The sequence below is a fragment of the Pleurodeles waltl genome, chromosome 11, assembly GCF_031143425.1.
Source record: "Pleurodeles waltl isolate 20211129_DDA chromosome 11, aPleWal1.hap1.20221129, whole genome shotgun sequence".
Classification (NCBI taxonomy): Eukaryota; Metazoa; Chordata; class Amphibia; order Caudata; family Salamandridae; genus Pleurodeles; species Pleurodeles waltl.
The window spans coordinates 90,974,438-90,991,564 of NC_090450.1; the positions used below are offsets into that span (position 1 = coordinate 90,974,438).

The window sequence follows — 17,127 nt, forward strand, 5'->3', positions numbered from 1 at the left end:
GTCTTACAGCAGTCAGACACTATTTGAGAGCAAGACCTATCTCATATCTATTACATACTGAAATGATCTGTGATATGATCTGGTACTGCCTTACAAACAAATTTTTTCTGTTTGATGAACAAATATATAAGCAAGTCCAAGGGACTGCTATGGGTACATGTTTTGCTCCTAGTTATGCGAACCTCTTTATGGGTTGGTGGGAGGAACAGATTTCATCTAATATAGCGGAATATGAGGACAGAGTTCTGCTGTGGTGCCGATATATAGAGGATATCTTCATCATCTGGAAAGGTGATGCAGAATCGGCATTGAACTTTGTGGCACATTTGAATGATAATGAATACAATCTAATACTGACAGAGCAGCACAGTGACACGTCCATCCAGTTTTTAGATGTTGAGGTTACTGTAGAGAATGGCTTTGTGCACACCAACCTCTATAGGAAGAAAACAGCAGGGACTAGTCTGTTGAATGCCAGGAGTGCCCTCCCACCCAATTTGATTAAAAGTATTCCATACGGAGAGCTATTGAGAGCAAGACGTATCTGTCGCACTGAAGAGAAATATCAACAGGAATGTTTGGTTATGTGTTCAAGGTTTCAAGAAAGAGGTTATAGCAGCAGTATTATCAATCAGGCTGTTAAAAAGGTGGAAGGTTGTTCGAGATCTGAAATATTGTACAGAGCACAACCTCACACCACCACTGATGAGAAGATTAGGTTTATCACAAACTATTCTAATCAGACTTATAATCTGAGAAAAGCTCTTACGAGAAGCTGGCATATTCTCCAGGCTGATCCAGACTTACAGGAATTTCTAGGCAGTAGCCCTGCGTTAACTTATCGCAGGGGTAGATCATTACAGGACAATATAAGTCATAACATGGTGACAAGCAGTAATAAACTGGATATTGGAAAATCTGCAGTTTCAGGTTTTTTCTGCTGTCACCATTGTAAAGCTTGTAGATATAGTAATGACTGTAAAAGTATACAGGTGGGCAATGGACAAAGAGATTACGTGATCAAGGGATTTTTCACCTGCAATACAGAATTTTGCGTATATTGCTTGAGATGCCCATGTAACAAAATCTACATGGGCAGTACAATACACAAGGCGAAAAAGCGTATATTAGAACATGTTAGAGCTATTCGCAATTTAGATCGCAGTTATCCTGTGGCACGACATTTTCATGAGATGCACCAAGGTGATGAAAGACTACTAAGTTATCTGATGTGCAACCAAATCAAACCAAATCCGAGCGGTGGGGACAGACAAAAAATGCTATGTATTCTCGAATCTAAATACATTATCAAGTTTATGACTCTTTCCCCTAATGGTTTGAATTTAAGTGAAGAAATGAATATACATCTTGGAAGATAAAGGTTTTTTTTGGGTAGTTTCTCCTACTACTTGAGTGGACATCACAAACGAGCTGAGGTTGTTGGTATTTTATTAGTAATGTCACTTTTGTTGTTTGTTTGTTTTTTTATTGGACTTTACATACATATTTGGGTGGACCACTAAAATAATTGTAATTTTTGTTATAGTGGTCAGGTATTCATTTAGATTCAATAATCAGTATCAAGATTATAAGAATGTACGTTTAAATATTTGAGTATAGTAAGTTTTCTTAAAAAAATACAAAATAGCAATTAGTATTGTACAGGATATGTGTAATTAATTACAGTCTGATGGTGATTAGATGGCAGTTAAGTATGTGATCTAAATGAAAACCAATTCACAATCCATTACAAGATGGCACCCATTGTTTTCGAAACTGGTATATACATTATGTGATATTGAGTCCCTCTTTTATGTTTATGTGTGTATTTAATTGTGTTGAATGTAACTCTCCCCCATCCGTGAACAAGGCTACGGCTGAAACGCGTTGGGAGGAAGACCCTTTCTGTTTTGTTAATATATTTTGCAACTGATCGCTTGTGTCTTGACTTTTCTTTTTATTGGAGAAGAAAATACGTGTAACATATATGTGTGTGTATATATATATATATACATATATATATATATATATACATATACATATTTAGTTAATTGGTGAAAAAAGCTAATCTGTATAGCTCTCGATACCTTTTGCCATATCAGAGTAAGAGAAAAAGCTGCTATTCGTTTTGAGACTTTTCTGCCTTCCGCTTGCAGGGTGTAGTCATTGGATTATGAGATCACTGTTGCATCTATAATACAGGCGCTTACGCATATGCAGGGAAATGTTGGGTGACCACTTCACACCAGGGGCGGCTGGTTAATTGGTCCTCATATCTTAGTCTCACTGCGGGTCCCCGTCGTGCTTTGCTTACTACATAAACACTGAGCCACCACCATCTTCTAAGTAACCATCCTTGACAAGGTTGCAACCTTATCAGATCACCATTCTTTCCTGCCTCATGAAAAGCAAGTTCACCCGCAAGATGGGGCTAGTGGTGCAAACCTTTGAGACTCCGGACATGCGGGCACTCCTGGCACGGGAGGAGGAGGAAGCGGAGGAAGAGAACGAGTTGGAAGAGAAGCTGGAGGGGATGGATGGGGAAAAGGTGAGTGCATCTCCTAATTAGTAAATCAGACAGATATGGACTAATTGGTAGACTGCCAAGAGGTGGAGTGGCCAGTAACTGGACACCTGACCGTGAATATATTTAAACGTAAGGTGGAGTATCATGAACATCGAGCTGCATTGAACTGCGACTGGTATAAAAAAACTAAAAACTCAAACTATGATGATTATTTGACTGCTGCTTTGCTAAGATGGTATTAATAGAGTTAGTTTAATCGTGTTCTATTAGGGGTGCTCTACAGCCAAACACATTGGCGACTGTTCCACAGCAGGGATATAAGGCATGACAGGATGCAGTAGTTTCACTTGTAAAAAGAGCTGTTGACCAAAGTGCCCTTCTGTGCATTTGTGCCAAGTTCAGCATCAATGTGTATGCATGGCAGTTTGCTAACTTCTGAGGGGTGCAGTGGGTCTTAAAAGGTGGGTGATGAGTAGTTTTGTTTCTTTATTTAGCAAACCAAATACTGAAATGTGTTTCATGTAAGACTGTTGATGGCTCTCCATCCTTATGAGCAGATCCTTGGTGCCTAAATAAGTTTGCCATCTGCTAAGACTGAAGGTGATAGAGTGTTCCACAGAAAAGAAGAAATTCTAGGTCTCTGGGAGAATACTAAAGATAATTGCTGCTATGTTCAATGAAGCCCCTAATTCTCCCTCACTTGTCCTCATTCCTACGAAAGAAGTTAAATCACTTGAACACGTTGACTGGCATAGAAACAATACAATTCTGAAGTGCTATAACACCCTATTAAAAAGAATAAAACTTTCTTTGAAAATTTGATGAGTAGCAAATTTGTTTTTAGATATGCCTCCAGACGGCATTAGTGAGTGAATCCATACCATCAATCCTTCAAAGAAGTACATGAAGGAGTATAGAGACAAAGAGGGCTTTGGTTCAATGCTTGGTTTTCATATATGTTTTTCATGGTTTGCCTTTGCTTGCGTGGCCGCCCAGATGGTCGTGGCTTTTTGTGGCTGGTTACATTGTCCCATTTGAGTTCCCATTAGGTTTTAATGAAGGGTTTCAAGTGGTCCTTTTGTTAGACTAGAGCAAATATGTGCTCTTTGCTGTTTTACTTTGCTGGCAGAATAACGTTTTAATTGCTGGTGTATGGATATTTTATTCAGGAAGTACTTGCTGTTTGAATGCCTTAGCACGTTAAAAATACACAGTGCTTTTCACTAATCATCCTTGCAGCTTTATTTATTTTATTTCGCACTTATGATAAGATCATGTTGAATCTGCAGCCTTTTATCACAAACGAAAGGCAGGCATGCACATAAACGTTACTAAAGATGCAAGAAAAATACTAGCCCTTTGTTAAAAGTACAAACAAGCAATAATTGGGTATGCCTCTAAGTTCACCACTTACAATCCAAGCTTCTTCTGATTCCTATTTTTAACACTCTTCTATAAAGCTTTAACTTAACTCTGCTAATACCCTCTGTTCAGGAAAAGAACCCAATGCACAGCTTCCACATTGCTGTAGCCCAGGATGTTTCTTCATTATGAATTACATGGCTTTTACGTCTTGGAAAGGAGGTGGCAATACATACTAAGTCTCACAAATATTGCAAAACACTGCTAAAAAGCCAAACCTTTTGTCTTTACCAAAGCTTACTGAGACTGCAACACACAATTTGAAGGTGTGTAATACATTTTGATTTGTAGATATAATCACCTTATGCCTCTTTCATACTTTCGGGATAAAGTGAAGGGAGTTAGAGGGCTGGAAAGACATGCATTACAAATAGGTAAATGTGTATAATTATTTTACACTTGGCTATGGCCCTTCCTAGTAAAGGAGCTTCATTAGCTTAGTGCCACCACAGTCTGACACTGCCTGTTGGTAATGTCCTAAGCCACTGTCTATTAGTGTGGCACCCAACAATTGGGCCTGGAACGTCTTGTTTAGGTATACAAAGTGACAGATGGGATGGTTGATGCACACCATGCAATCTCAGTTTGGACCCAGCTGTGTTCAGATCAGTCTTGACCCTGCTCCAATGGGAACAGTCCAGCCCGAACTGCCAGGCCAGGACCTCCTTGAACCAGAATAAAAGCACCCCAGGACCAGCTTCACCCTAGATAGGGCTCATGGGGCTAGTTTTACTTGATTTCAGTGACACAGTGATTACGGGACCCTTGTCTGGGCATGCCTATCCCACTGAGGGCAACACACTAAAAAATACCAAAAAAGTGATGGATGGAATGCTTGAATTGATCTCTGCCACTGGTAATTACACATCCCAGCCTATCGTTATTTTGCACACCATGCCACCTCAGTTTGGATCCAGCCATGTGCAAATCAGTCTTGATCCTGCTCCAATGGAAACAGTCTGGCCCAAACTCTATTTCATGACAGCACATGTGTGCCTGGCCTACTGTTACCAAGTCATTGAAATATACATAGAGGGGGCGCTGGGTCCGACCTGAGGAGTATTTCTCTCACCATATTCTATCAGCTGTTTGATCTATCATTCTGCCTCCTATAGAAGGCTTGCACTCACATGCATGAGGGATTATTTCACATCCTAAAATTACACTGCATCAAAACACATTTCATTATTTATCTCATAGATTTCATTGCAATCAGAAGCAAATGTTTTCTGTTTTCTGTTTCCACTGCAGAAAGATTTTTTTGTTTGTTTTACTCAGGACTCAAAACGCATGCCAGATCTATAGGCTTTGCTAGAGCTTGCTAGGAGTGCACGTAGGATTTATGAAGATAAATATTGCACATCTCTCAGGTATTTCTAACTCACGACTGCGAAGCATAACTTACGCCACAAGAGAAGAGACTCACATATTAGTCCATGCATATGTTCTGATATTGACAGAAGGTTTAGACTTCATGCATGAGCACCCTACTAATGCCCAACTTTACTGGGTGATTGAAGAAGGGGCATTAGGGTAAACTATAGATTTCAAATAATTTCAAAAGCATTAGAAAAATTAGTTTTCCTATATTTGTCCTGTTTTCACTCCTGAGTACCTTTAAAAATAAATTGAGGATCTGCTGCTCAGCTAGTGATGTAGCTCAGTGAGTTAAGTGCTTGCTGCTGAGGTGTTGTTATCTGCAGGTGGTAGGACTGAATCCTGCACATCCTAACTCTCCCTTTCATCATTCATAGATTGATCAAATAAGTTCAGTTACTATTACATGATAACAACAGAATTGTTGTATCTGAAACGCTTTAGATAAAAGTGCCACATAATGAGAGGTTTTTGTGAACGTCTTCAATACATTTTGAATCTGTTTTAAATGCATCTTTTAAATAACAAATATTTTTCTAAATACTAAAAATCTTCTTTGCTTTTAGAGTTCAAATTGGACTCCACTCAAAATGTTCCCAACTACGAGAACCTCTCACAAGGTGTCGGAAATAGGCCGCTACATGGATCTGAGTATTGAACCTGTGCAGAAGGTAAGGATGGCCATAAGGAAAAACAATAAAGTCAAAAAAAGGTATAGTCAGTTATGTGATTCTGCAGCCGCATAAGTATAGATGTGCCACACTTACCACATAAACCATCATCTACTGCATAATGTGCAAATTTTAACAAAAATGTTTTTAGCTCAAACGCATCAAAAGTTACTAAAGCACGGCAACGTATGTTTACAGGCCGTGGAAGTCCCTTTGCAAAGATTAACCAGTCAGTCACTTATAGCTGTATGTGGGTGTGGAACTAGTACTAATGAGGCAAAACTTTGATCCTACAGTATTAACAAGAGTGAAGCACACACATTAGAAAGTAATACTATCATAAAATGTGCAGCATTATGCCTCATAATTTCTTTTCTTGACGGATAACTTAGTCAACCCTGCCGCATAATTTGGCCCAACCCTGCCACATAATTCACGTGGCATTGGGTATAGTGCTAATAGGCGTTACTCGGGCACGTTAGAATGGGTTGGGGAGCAGGGGAGTCATTATTCCCTATGCCCTGCACTTTTTTGAAGGCCCAGAGATCGTGCGACAAACATTATAATTATAGCTTTGTAACCACAGGCCCATTCAGAATGACGAAGCAGCTAACACGCTAATGCCACTAGATGGCGCCTTCTACCAGCTTTAACGTGTTTCCACTTTCACTTTGGCACCTTTTGTTTTTAAGTAAGGAAGGCTTTTGTTTCAGTACATTACTGGTGTTTCTCCATCAGAAATTAAAATGCAAAGCATGGCTTGATGAAGAACTCCCAATTGAACTTGTGTCCATTCTATGTATAAAGTACAGTGAGCTTCAAATCACAGAGCATTCGGTGCTACCTTGACCGGGCATGTGACTGAAAATGACTTCTTTCAAAGCCTGTGTTATGGTATAATAGCAGGCGCATTTATAGAGCCCACGTTGACCCCCCACCCCCCTTTATTAGCAGGGCCACTAGAAGTATGCAGCAGAGGAGGGCCAAATTATGCGACAGAGTTGAGTAAATTATGCGTCAAGTAAAGGCAAATTATGTGGTTTAATGCGGTGCATGTTATGGTAGTATATGTCATTCTTGCACTTGCTAACACTGTGTCTCAGAATTGGTGGCACCTCATTTGATCCAGATTTACACTCAAATGTAGAACTAAGCAGAAAAAAGGTGGTGACCAGTCAATCTTTGCAAAGTGCCTTCCACTGCATGGCAACAGTTGTCGCTGCACTGTTAGTAACTCTTGAACCGTTTGATCTAGCAACCATTTTTTAAATAAAATTTGCAGTTTATGCAGCAGTTGGTGGATCATGAGGCAAATTGGGTAAATCTATAATTATGCGAAAAAGGCCGCAGCTGCACAATCGTGTAATTCCAGTGACCTACTTAATGGCTGTTAATTTTAACCCACCCCAGTGGTTTTAACTTTCTTGGAGGCGGAAAGGTGCAGAGGCCCCGTAGAATTTGAAGCTGTGACCTTGCAGTGACACCCGGATCCCTCCATGGGATACATTAGCTCATCAGGCCTGTGTGATCCGCAGGCTGAGATCAGTGCCCAGCTCGCGCTCCAACAGCAAGGAACAGATGAATGTGAGGATGCTGCCAATCATTTTTCTCTTTTTCTTGCTTCTCTGTGGAGCTATACCATGTAGCCATAGCCCATCCAATTATCGTGCGATTCTGGACCCACGTCAATTTCCACATAATTATGGATTTGCCACATAATCCATCATCTGGTGCATAATGTGCAGATTTTATTTTAAAAACATGTTTTTCGCTCAGTCAGATCCAAAGTTTCTAAAAATGCGGCAACACGTTTTTGCCCCGTACGGCCCTTTGCAAAAGTCGACTGGCCACCATTCAATTGTATATTGCTGTATTTAAGTGTTAAACTGTTACTAATGATGTGGAACCTTTGCCCAGACAGCGTTAACATGTAAAAAAGGCAAAATAATGTAGGAATACTGTCACAAAATGTGTTGCATTACGCTGCATTTTTCCTTTCTCTTGTCGCATAATTCAGTAAACGCTGCCTCATAATTTGATCCACCCTGTCGCATAATTCCGGTGGTCCTGCTAATATTTGGCATTTAGATGTTATTGTCAGTTTTCTGTGCTCTCTGCCTCACCTCCTCCTCTGCCCAGTGGCTAGAAAGAGTGAGACACCCTCCCACTACTGCGTATTCAAGGAGCAAATGGAGCCATTGTTGCTTTCAATGAATGGCATTCTCTCACGGTATAAAACATATCAGGGTCGATGAATTTTTAAGAGAGTCAGAGCTTCAAATTGCACCCTCATTTATGACCTTTGGCTCACAACTGTGTGAATGTTGTTTGGCTCAGTCTGGTTAAACATAGTGGGCGGAGACGTGAGGCCGTTCAGGATTGGAATGGCTAAATCGACAGACCAGTCCTGTGGTACTGGGGGCCGAGGGGAGGGGGAAGATGAGAGTTTGCAAGGAGCTGAGGGCAAGGCCAAGCCATGATGTGAAGTTTAATGTCTACAGTACTGGAGAGGTTGAGAAAAGTTTCCTTCACCGTCTTGGTGATGAGGTCTCCTTGGGGGTCTCCAGAGAAGATGAGCTTGAAGGCATGGGGTGTTGGTAAAGCCTGTGAACCGTTCTGTGAAGGTTGTAGCTAGAGTCCACAATGCCTGCACATCACATGGAAGGTGACTGTCTGCCAGGTGGGGGGGGGGGGGGGTAGTGGCAGGTGAGGAGCTCCATGCCGTTAAAGGTGGAGCGACCCCGAAGAGACCACTACCCTGAGGACCTCCCAGTGAGGGTAAGGCCTCTCCAGGTCTTCTGTATTCAGTGGCTGAGTTCCTTTTTTCTGCTTCAATTCTTTATTGAGTTTTTTATAACAAGAGTGGTACACTAAAAAACATACACAGTTAAACAGGCACACAGGACAAGGAAAGCAACAGTGCAAAATGCAAACCCATAATCCATCTGTAGACCAAGCCAACGTGGAGGATCTATGCTGCAGAATGTGTGGACAGTGATGGCAAGAGTATGTGCAGACATATGTATCAGCATCTTTTATTATGAAGATTGTGTTTGTATGGCAACGGTGCTGGGATGTATGTGAAGTGATGTATTTTCATATGGCACACGGATGAGGCGTTACGTCTTCTTAGGCACGGGTTATGGTCAGTCGATTTTCCGCCTGGCAGTCCCACTTCATACAGCATAGAAAACCCTCTCTCATAGCTCTGACCCTGGTTGAAATAACTTGGCAGTGGTACTTCCCCAAATTATAGAGAGGAATGTTGTTTACATGCTCTCTTTAAATGTTGGTTTCAGTAGGTTAGTGGGGAATGACACCTTAAGTCATCTGGTGACATGTAGTTGTTCTCAGAGGCATTTACATTTGACATTTTGCTACCAGCAGTCTGGGTCTGAACCAAAGTCACCTATTTAACATTTTCACCCACATCCTGGACTATTGCACTCATAGATGCAGTCATTGCTATCTTAACAGAGATTGCAACAGAACTGTCAACAACATGCTTAAATTCACCTTACAAATCTCTTCACTAACAACAATACATGCCAAAGAATCCACATAAACCAGATTTTTGTTGATGAACCTGTATAATGTCTCACTGCAGTTTAAACAATCAAAAAAAATGTCATGTTCAAACCCTGCACAATAAAGATTTTTGAAACCATATTATTGAATAATGGTAGGTGTGTCCCCCCCCTACTCTGATGTTTGCATGGAGGAAAGTCTGAAAGGCAAACGGATTGATTCAGTACTCTGAAGAGATGTATTTGTTCAGTGAATGATGGCCAACTTGGAGGGAATAGGCCCCACAACAGCCTCTGCAGAGTAAACATGAGCTCTAAAGTGGGTTGGATGGTGTGCAGCAAAAGGTGGTGGAATAAAGAGACACGCGGACACATTCTCCAATAACTAAGCAAATAATGAGAAACTTTACAATGATTCTTAGAATAATAATAAACAGGAGGTTATACCAAAAAAATGAACAGAGAAAGAACTTACTTCTGACTGAACAGCAGCAAAAGACACCAGGGAATGTTGTTTCACACACCTCATATAAAGCTAATTGCGTGCCTGGATAAAATTCATTTGCAGGCGTGAGCCCGGTGTTTCTGGTACTATGACTTCTGCTATTAAAAGGGTGTCTTTGTTTCCAGTCCTTTTTCTGTTTGTTTCCTTCTCTGACTGCTGTAAAAAATAAATCATGAAAGCAATACATATTGAGAGTCTCAGGACTTTAAATAAAATTCTTGCAGTCTGTACATACCAATAGGACTACTTTTTTGAGCTAATTGGGGCATACAACAGTGGGTGATGAAGGTAAAGTGTGTTTAATAGCTGTGTGGTGTCATAGAAGAATGATGTGCCACTTTGGATGAAGCTCTGGTCCTGGAAATAATCATGGGCATTGTTGGTCCACGGTGGCCAGGGAAAGAGGTTTTGAACAGGGACTTACAGGATTTTTGAGGGCAGCAGAATAGTCACTTAAAATGGTATATTGATTCAAGGAGACAAATTTGTGCCACCTTTGCAGAACCTCTTTCAGAGGGCCATGAGGCAGTCAGGGGCTACTGGGCCCAACTGTGGAGTCAGAGGCCTTTTACTCCTGGTGTTCCAGAGCCCGATCTACTATGGATCCTGCTCAACTGGGCCAAATGCAGATAATGTATTTGACTCTTGGTGGTAGCTGTGGACGAGAAGTCAAGACCTTTCTTGGATGTGTGGGGGGAAGTAGATACAGGTTACTGAACATGACTTATAACTCAAAATGCAAATAGTTTGAACAATAAATCAGTGTCCAGCCAAATACTTACTTTTATAAGAAGAAGTAGTATTTTATTTGTAATTCTCCTAATGCGAATACGACATTCAGAAGCAACAACATAATTTTCCTTGAGGTCAGGAATCTAGTAGTTGTCAGGCAAATCCCTGTCCCGCCCTCCATGTAACATATCCACAGTTATTCCCAATTAACTGGTGGCCACATCATGGAATGTACACTAGTAGGCTGTTCTCGAGAGTTTTCCTACCTGATGCTTTAGGAGTTTAGTCAAAAGTGTCTATGTTGCAGCAGCACCATTAGCAGCAGGTCACCTGGGGCCCCAGAAGCCAGGTTTCAGTCTTACTTGCTATGGTGGTAGGGCAGTGTTCAGCAGTGCAGCGAGTGCCCTCTCCTCTGGCCCTTCCCAGTTCAGATCCTGTATGGCGAAGTCCAGCCACTCGCAATGGATGCAGCAGCACCTGGCAGAGTAGGCTCCTCCTATTGAGCAGTGCTCCAATTTGGTTCCAGTGATCGGATCTACTCCCGCTCTCCAGCCTAAATTGGTAAATGACTATCCCCCCTAGCTGGGGAGGGGGTGATGGTGTGATCCAGAGCTCCAACAAGGGTGTGACACCATTGGCAGCGTCGCAGCAAACCTCGTTGGGGACTTCGTCAGGAGCAGCTCATGGTATGGGCTCGACCTGATGGTACATCAGTTATTTTTCCATCTGCAGTGATGCCCCAAACTCTATTACAGCCTAAAACCTCACTTAGGGAATCCTCTTGCAGGGCTCCCCACTAGACCTTATTCCCTCCAACACTCTTCTCTTCCTCACAGGGCATACTGGTCTTGTCAAGCAGGCAGGTGAAGGTGCTTTTGGCTCCAGGGCAGGTGATCTTGGTGGCCTGGGTAATGTCCCACGCCCATGCGGGAGCCCAGCCGGCCTTTGCCTCCAGTCAATATCGGAGGCAGGAATCTTGCAGAGCTTCCTCTTCTCACACAGCCCATCTGGCTACTTGGTAGATGCCAAATTTTAGGGGACTCAACCTACCCTTCTGATAGTCCTTTTCTAGACACAAAATGTAATTTAGGGTCTGGGTCTTTGAAGTTGTATGTTGGAGTTCTGCTTTTTTTGAAGTGGGCACTTCTTCTATTCATCTTCCTTTATGAAAGAGGTCTGTCACAAGAGGTGCGCCTCCAAAGATGATTGTCAACAACTTAACCAGAGTTCACACTGGGATACCAGCTACAGTCATATGTGCATCAAAGGTTAACCCCTGACCGTCGGCCCTACTCTTTATGGTTCTCTTATCAGCCACATCTCCCTTCCTGAGTTGTTTTCCCTGTGCTCTATCACTGAATCAAAGAGCACTCTTTTGAGATGTAAAAGGAGTCCCCTCTTTCCTTCCCTCCAGTGTGTGTTCCTGTCCAGCTCACAGGATTGTAGCAATCCACAAATCTATCTAGAGGGATTCCTCCCTCTTCTCCTAATTTGTTCACCAGGGAGGCCCAGGCCTTATAAAATGGATCCGAGGATCTTTTTGTAATCTAACATTGCTGGCACACACACTCAGTGTACCTTAATAGCACACTTTCTATTTAGCACTAATACCTCTATGCATTGTACCCTCACATGTACCCATGCATCCACCACACACATACAACCTGCACCCACTGTTTGGCACTGAAGCTGTCCTATCTTTAACAGGATATGTTATTTAAAAAAACACACCCTGCCAGCACACACACTCACTATGTGCTCGCTCCACGATTTTTCATCCTTCATGTATTGTACTTCATGTAAGCACACGTACACCCAGCATATGTGGTCCCTGCGCAAGTACTTCGCTGTACTACATCTCTCATTTAATGTATTCCTCTCAGGCATATATACACCAATCTCATGTCCTAACCACACATGCACTGCACAAATCTGCACCTTCCATGTACTGTACCCATGCCAGGCACACATGCACTTAACTCAGAGTCACTAATCCTGCACTATGCATCACTCCACATCTACCTGGTGTAGGCCAAGGAAGAGTTAAGTACACATCAGCAGCATTTTTTAAAAGGTCAGTGAATCTGTAGGCTTTAAATCAGTGAGACAGGGTAAAAAGGTTCTGTTCACTACTACTGATATTCACACAATATGCTGCCACAAGACTTGTGCTGCTTAACTCCTGGTAAAGATGGTAGCTTTCTACCACTATGAGTGTAGCTTTTTGAGTGCCCCTCCCGGTTCAGCAAGACCGCAATCCATGAGACAGACTTATGTCATGGCGCAATTGCATGATCTGTGTTCGCCTATGAAAAAAAATCAGCACTAGGAATCTTGACAACAGTACAGTTTGGCACTCAGGGCAGGTGCACATGTCTCTTGCCATGCAAAGGATTTTTCTGCCCCAACACACATGTAAACTTTAGGAGGGGAATAGTGTTGGTTCTACATAAGGTCAATTTAGGGACACTGCTCACCAAGTGAGATATCAGAGTTAAGGTCTGGTAGCCAGTCATGGGCAGAGAAGTAGAAAACATTTTGAGAATTTGTGCTATTTGTAATTAAACCTATATACAATTGGTGATAGGTAAGCTTCAATCTGAGAGTTGTCCCAAGTTGGAATGGAGTGGGTGTTTTTTGAGCTGTATAACATTGTACATAATAAATTGAGATATGCTATACTACTACGGATTACTTTACAAAATGGGTAGAAGCATAGTTGGCTTCAGAGCCTTACACTAGGGCAGTGGTTTGTGGTTTCTGGCGTTTCTGCTAAGTGGAGGTTTGCAATTGCCATCATATCATGGAATTCAATTTACTTCAGGTAACATGGCGTGTTTTTTGTAAAGGGGTGTGTTATTGTACAATGTAGAACTGTAATCTATCATCTACAGCACAATATAGTGATAGTGATGTGCATTCATCCAGTGGTCAGTTAGATTCTGGGTAGAAACATACACGTTATAAAATAATGCAAAATGAATCTTATCCAGTATCGATGGTGTGCGTTCTCTACATTGACCACTAGAGGGCATACAAGCATGGTTATACAAGTTTATTCAGTCACAAAGAAAGTATATAGGCATGTTTATGGCGGAATTGACCACAATTCACCTATGGTTCAACTTATTCTTTAGGAGCATTTTCAGCTTTAAACCACTTAAGTCATATTTCTTTGGAATGGGCTCTTACAACCATAGGAAAAACTCGAATCGAAAAGACCATATTGTATAATAAGTTGCGCGAGAAGCTTCAACCGTGGTTCTTCTTTGCTAATAGTTTTGTTTTTCAAATGTACAATCAGTACCTGCTGCGGAGTGCACTGATGTCTTCACAATATAGCCTTCTAGCCGACCTACTGGTTATTAAAGGGCTTGAACCGAGTTATAGACACGCGCCACAGGTCTAATTTAGTGTTCCTTTCCCTCGTGCCATTGCACATAGAACAACAGGTCCGCAAAACGTAATCTTAACGGCAGCATTTCAAGCTACACTTTTCCAGCATCGAATTGTGTCGCAAATAGCGTAATAACGCTCTGGGAGCCGTGTGAGGCTGACTTGGGTTTTCTGTTATGCTAAGCAGAAAAAAAGTCCAAAGCTCAAGGAAAATTTAAAACGTAGCATCCTTCGCAAAGGGTAAATGTGAGCTTCTCACAAGTTTGCCACTGTAAAACAAACTTTGCACACTCCCATGTGTGACCTCTGATGTACAAAGCCGAGCTGGCTGTATTCTTTCAATCAACCTTGCCTGACCTTTGCTAAAGAGACTGTTTCTCTTATGACTGCAGTGCAATAATGAATATTCATGAGTTCCACCCTCCTCCCCATCCAATCAAGCTGTGGTGACGGACTCCTTAGAGTCTGGCAACTTTAAAGGCCTGTAGCACGACTGAGGGCGGTGGACTGTACCACAGGACCGTGGGGGTGGAGGAAGGAGGGCTCAGTTACATTCCTGGGGAAACTGGGCCCTACATCCTCTCCTGTACCGCTAGTCCCGTTTACAGCAATTGACTGTAACCAATCTTTTTACAGATACGTAACAATAACATCTCGAAAGGGGCCATATGCTCAGAAATGTAGAGGTTAACTAAGCGCTTTATTTCCTTTTTACGAGGAGAAAGGCCATAACAAGGGGTAGAGGCACGTTTTCTGATGTTTACCCGTTTTTAAGATTCTAATTTGAATGTGGCATTCCTCAACAATTGTTGCACATTGGTTCATTTTTGTGATGTTATATAGCGCTTACCAGCCCCTTGGACAACAAGAGCCCTTACTTGAAAAGCAATTTTACCAAATTAACACGGAAAGAATACAGTAGAGAGTAGGGTTCTACCGTGTAGTGATCTTATTGTTCATAGGTCTAACTGAGGAACCAGTGACTTTTATGCAAAAATGAAGTTTTTGAATAGTACCCCGAGTAAGTGGCCGGTGGATCTTCACTTCTTTCAGGAAATCCAGACATCTCTTTAGAAGCGCACGGTCTGAGGGAGGGAATTCCTTCACTTTAAGCGTGGAAGGTGGTGGAACCACCTTAGAAGTTGTACTATTTCATTGGGCGCTCAGCCTGTTTGTTTTCAGAGGATGGGCGGATGGAGCTGCCTGGCTGATGGGTGGAACCAACAGGAAAGATATCCTGGGCTGACAAGTTCTCTACTCTGTACACTGAGCAGAGCGTGGTCCAACTGGAGCCTGTGAAGATCCATGGTGATATGATCCAGTGTAGTAAGCAAAGGGGAAGCAAGAGGAATGATCCCATCTCTGTGCTGTTTTGGGGTGTCTCCGCTGGGGGTCATAGGTCAGCGGTCTAGTGGTAATCAATATAGATCACTCTCCACGAGTCTTGGTGCAGTCCACAAGGGTGGAAGTATCTTGTGAACAAGATGTTAAGTGGTAGACGCCACCTTTTACAACAGTGTATAATTATGCCCCCCAACATCAAACATTCTCAGTCAAGTTTTTACATTTACCTACAATGGTCTCTGTAGTTACACAGGTAATGGGATGACGAGAAGTGAAAGAGTTAGAGGGGGAGGGGATGGGTCAAACAAAAAATGTTTTCCTTATAAGAATTGATAGCGTTTTCCCTATTATAAGATGTTAATAGATATTCTGAAATTAAATTATGTATCCCCCTTAATATTCTTTGGATTCAGGGCACTCAATGAGCCAGTTCCTCACATTATTTGTCTGCTTCGGGTGTGGTTCATCCCATTTCAGGGCTTATGGCAGCACCGGAGGAGTGTACAATGATAATTTTGTCAATGGAAAGTGCTAGCAAGAAAAACCTTGGATGCAGTTGTCCTTTAACTACATATTCCTAGCTTGGTCCATTGTACATAGAAGACAGGACTCACTTATTTATTTTTTTGTTTTTCTGTTTATGGAGTTTTTGTATGAAAATGGATAAAGCTTCTACAAGAGAGAATCAAAGAGAGAGTTCAGATGTCTTGGAATTCCTTAGCTGTTGCACAGAGTTTATCACACACATTCCAGATATTTAAACTGTGGGCACCCAAAAAAGGATGGGAAGAAAAAGGAGTTTAGTTCGCACCCCTGTGTGCTGGGTGGACCACAGTGGAGAGATTCCAAGAAGTATTGACGTTATCTACTGAATTCCAAAGGCTAAACCCTTAAAAGGATGTCTCTGGAACAACAAACTGCAAATATGAATCTCACAAAATTCTACATAATCTTCCATATCAGAGGAAAGAGGCTGCTGTTCCCTAAACCAATTAATGGAATTCCTTGTTGACTACTTGGGCCCACCCTTCAAACATTTTCTTAGGTGACTTTAATCTACCCTGTACATACTCCTGTAACTCAGCCATTTCACTGCTGTCCTTCCAAAGGCCTCCTTCAACTGCACTCATCTCCACGGTAAAGTCTGCTAACCTTAATCTCACTGGCAAAAGATAATTTGAAACTTACTCTCTGGTCCGAGTGAACCAATCAGATTGTTCCCTCAACCCTTTTCCCCTTACTCTGTCTAAATCCATTACTCCTGGTCAACTGCTTAGACCAGAGTTACTCGAAGTATGGAGCGGCTCAACCTTGGAGGTCCTAGGAGGGTTGAGTCTGCTGCCTTACCTCACTGGTTGACCTTCGGTCAGCCAGTGAGGGAAGGCAGCAGCCCGACCTCATCACAGAGTGATATGGGGTCAGTGAGACTGTTGACCCCACCCATCTCAGTGAGATGTGTCACTGATTGAGCCTCAGTCTGGGACGCTTCAGGGCTTAAAACTGAAGCACCCAGGTCAGAGTCAGTGAGTGACCTGTCCCTCATAAATGGGGGATAGGACCTTGAGGACCTTTGCTGAGCTGAGGTCACACCCACAGGAGCTCTGGCCTCCTCAGCCCAGCAAAGTT

General features: G+C 42.2%; 1 protein-coding gene across 2 annotated transcripts in view; it reads left to right on the plus strand.

Moving 5' to 3' along the window:
• Window positions 1-17,127, plus strand: part of TMEM44 (transmembrane protein 44) — a 143,614-nt gene that overhangs the window by 80,459 nt on the left and 46,028 nt on the right. For both annotated transcript variants that reach the window (XM_069213164.1, XM_069213165.1), the window contains exons 7-8: window positions 2,381-2,548; window positions 5,893-5,997. In XM_069213164.1, the coding sequence (XP_069069265.1) occupies window positions 2,381-2,548; window positions 5,893-5,997 (273 nt within the window). The remainder of the gene's footprint in view (window positions 1-2,380; window positions 2,549-5,892; window positions 5,998-17,127) is intronic.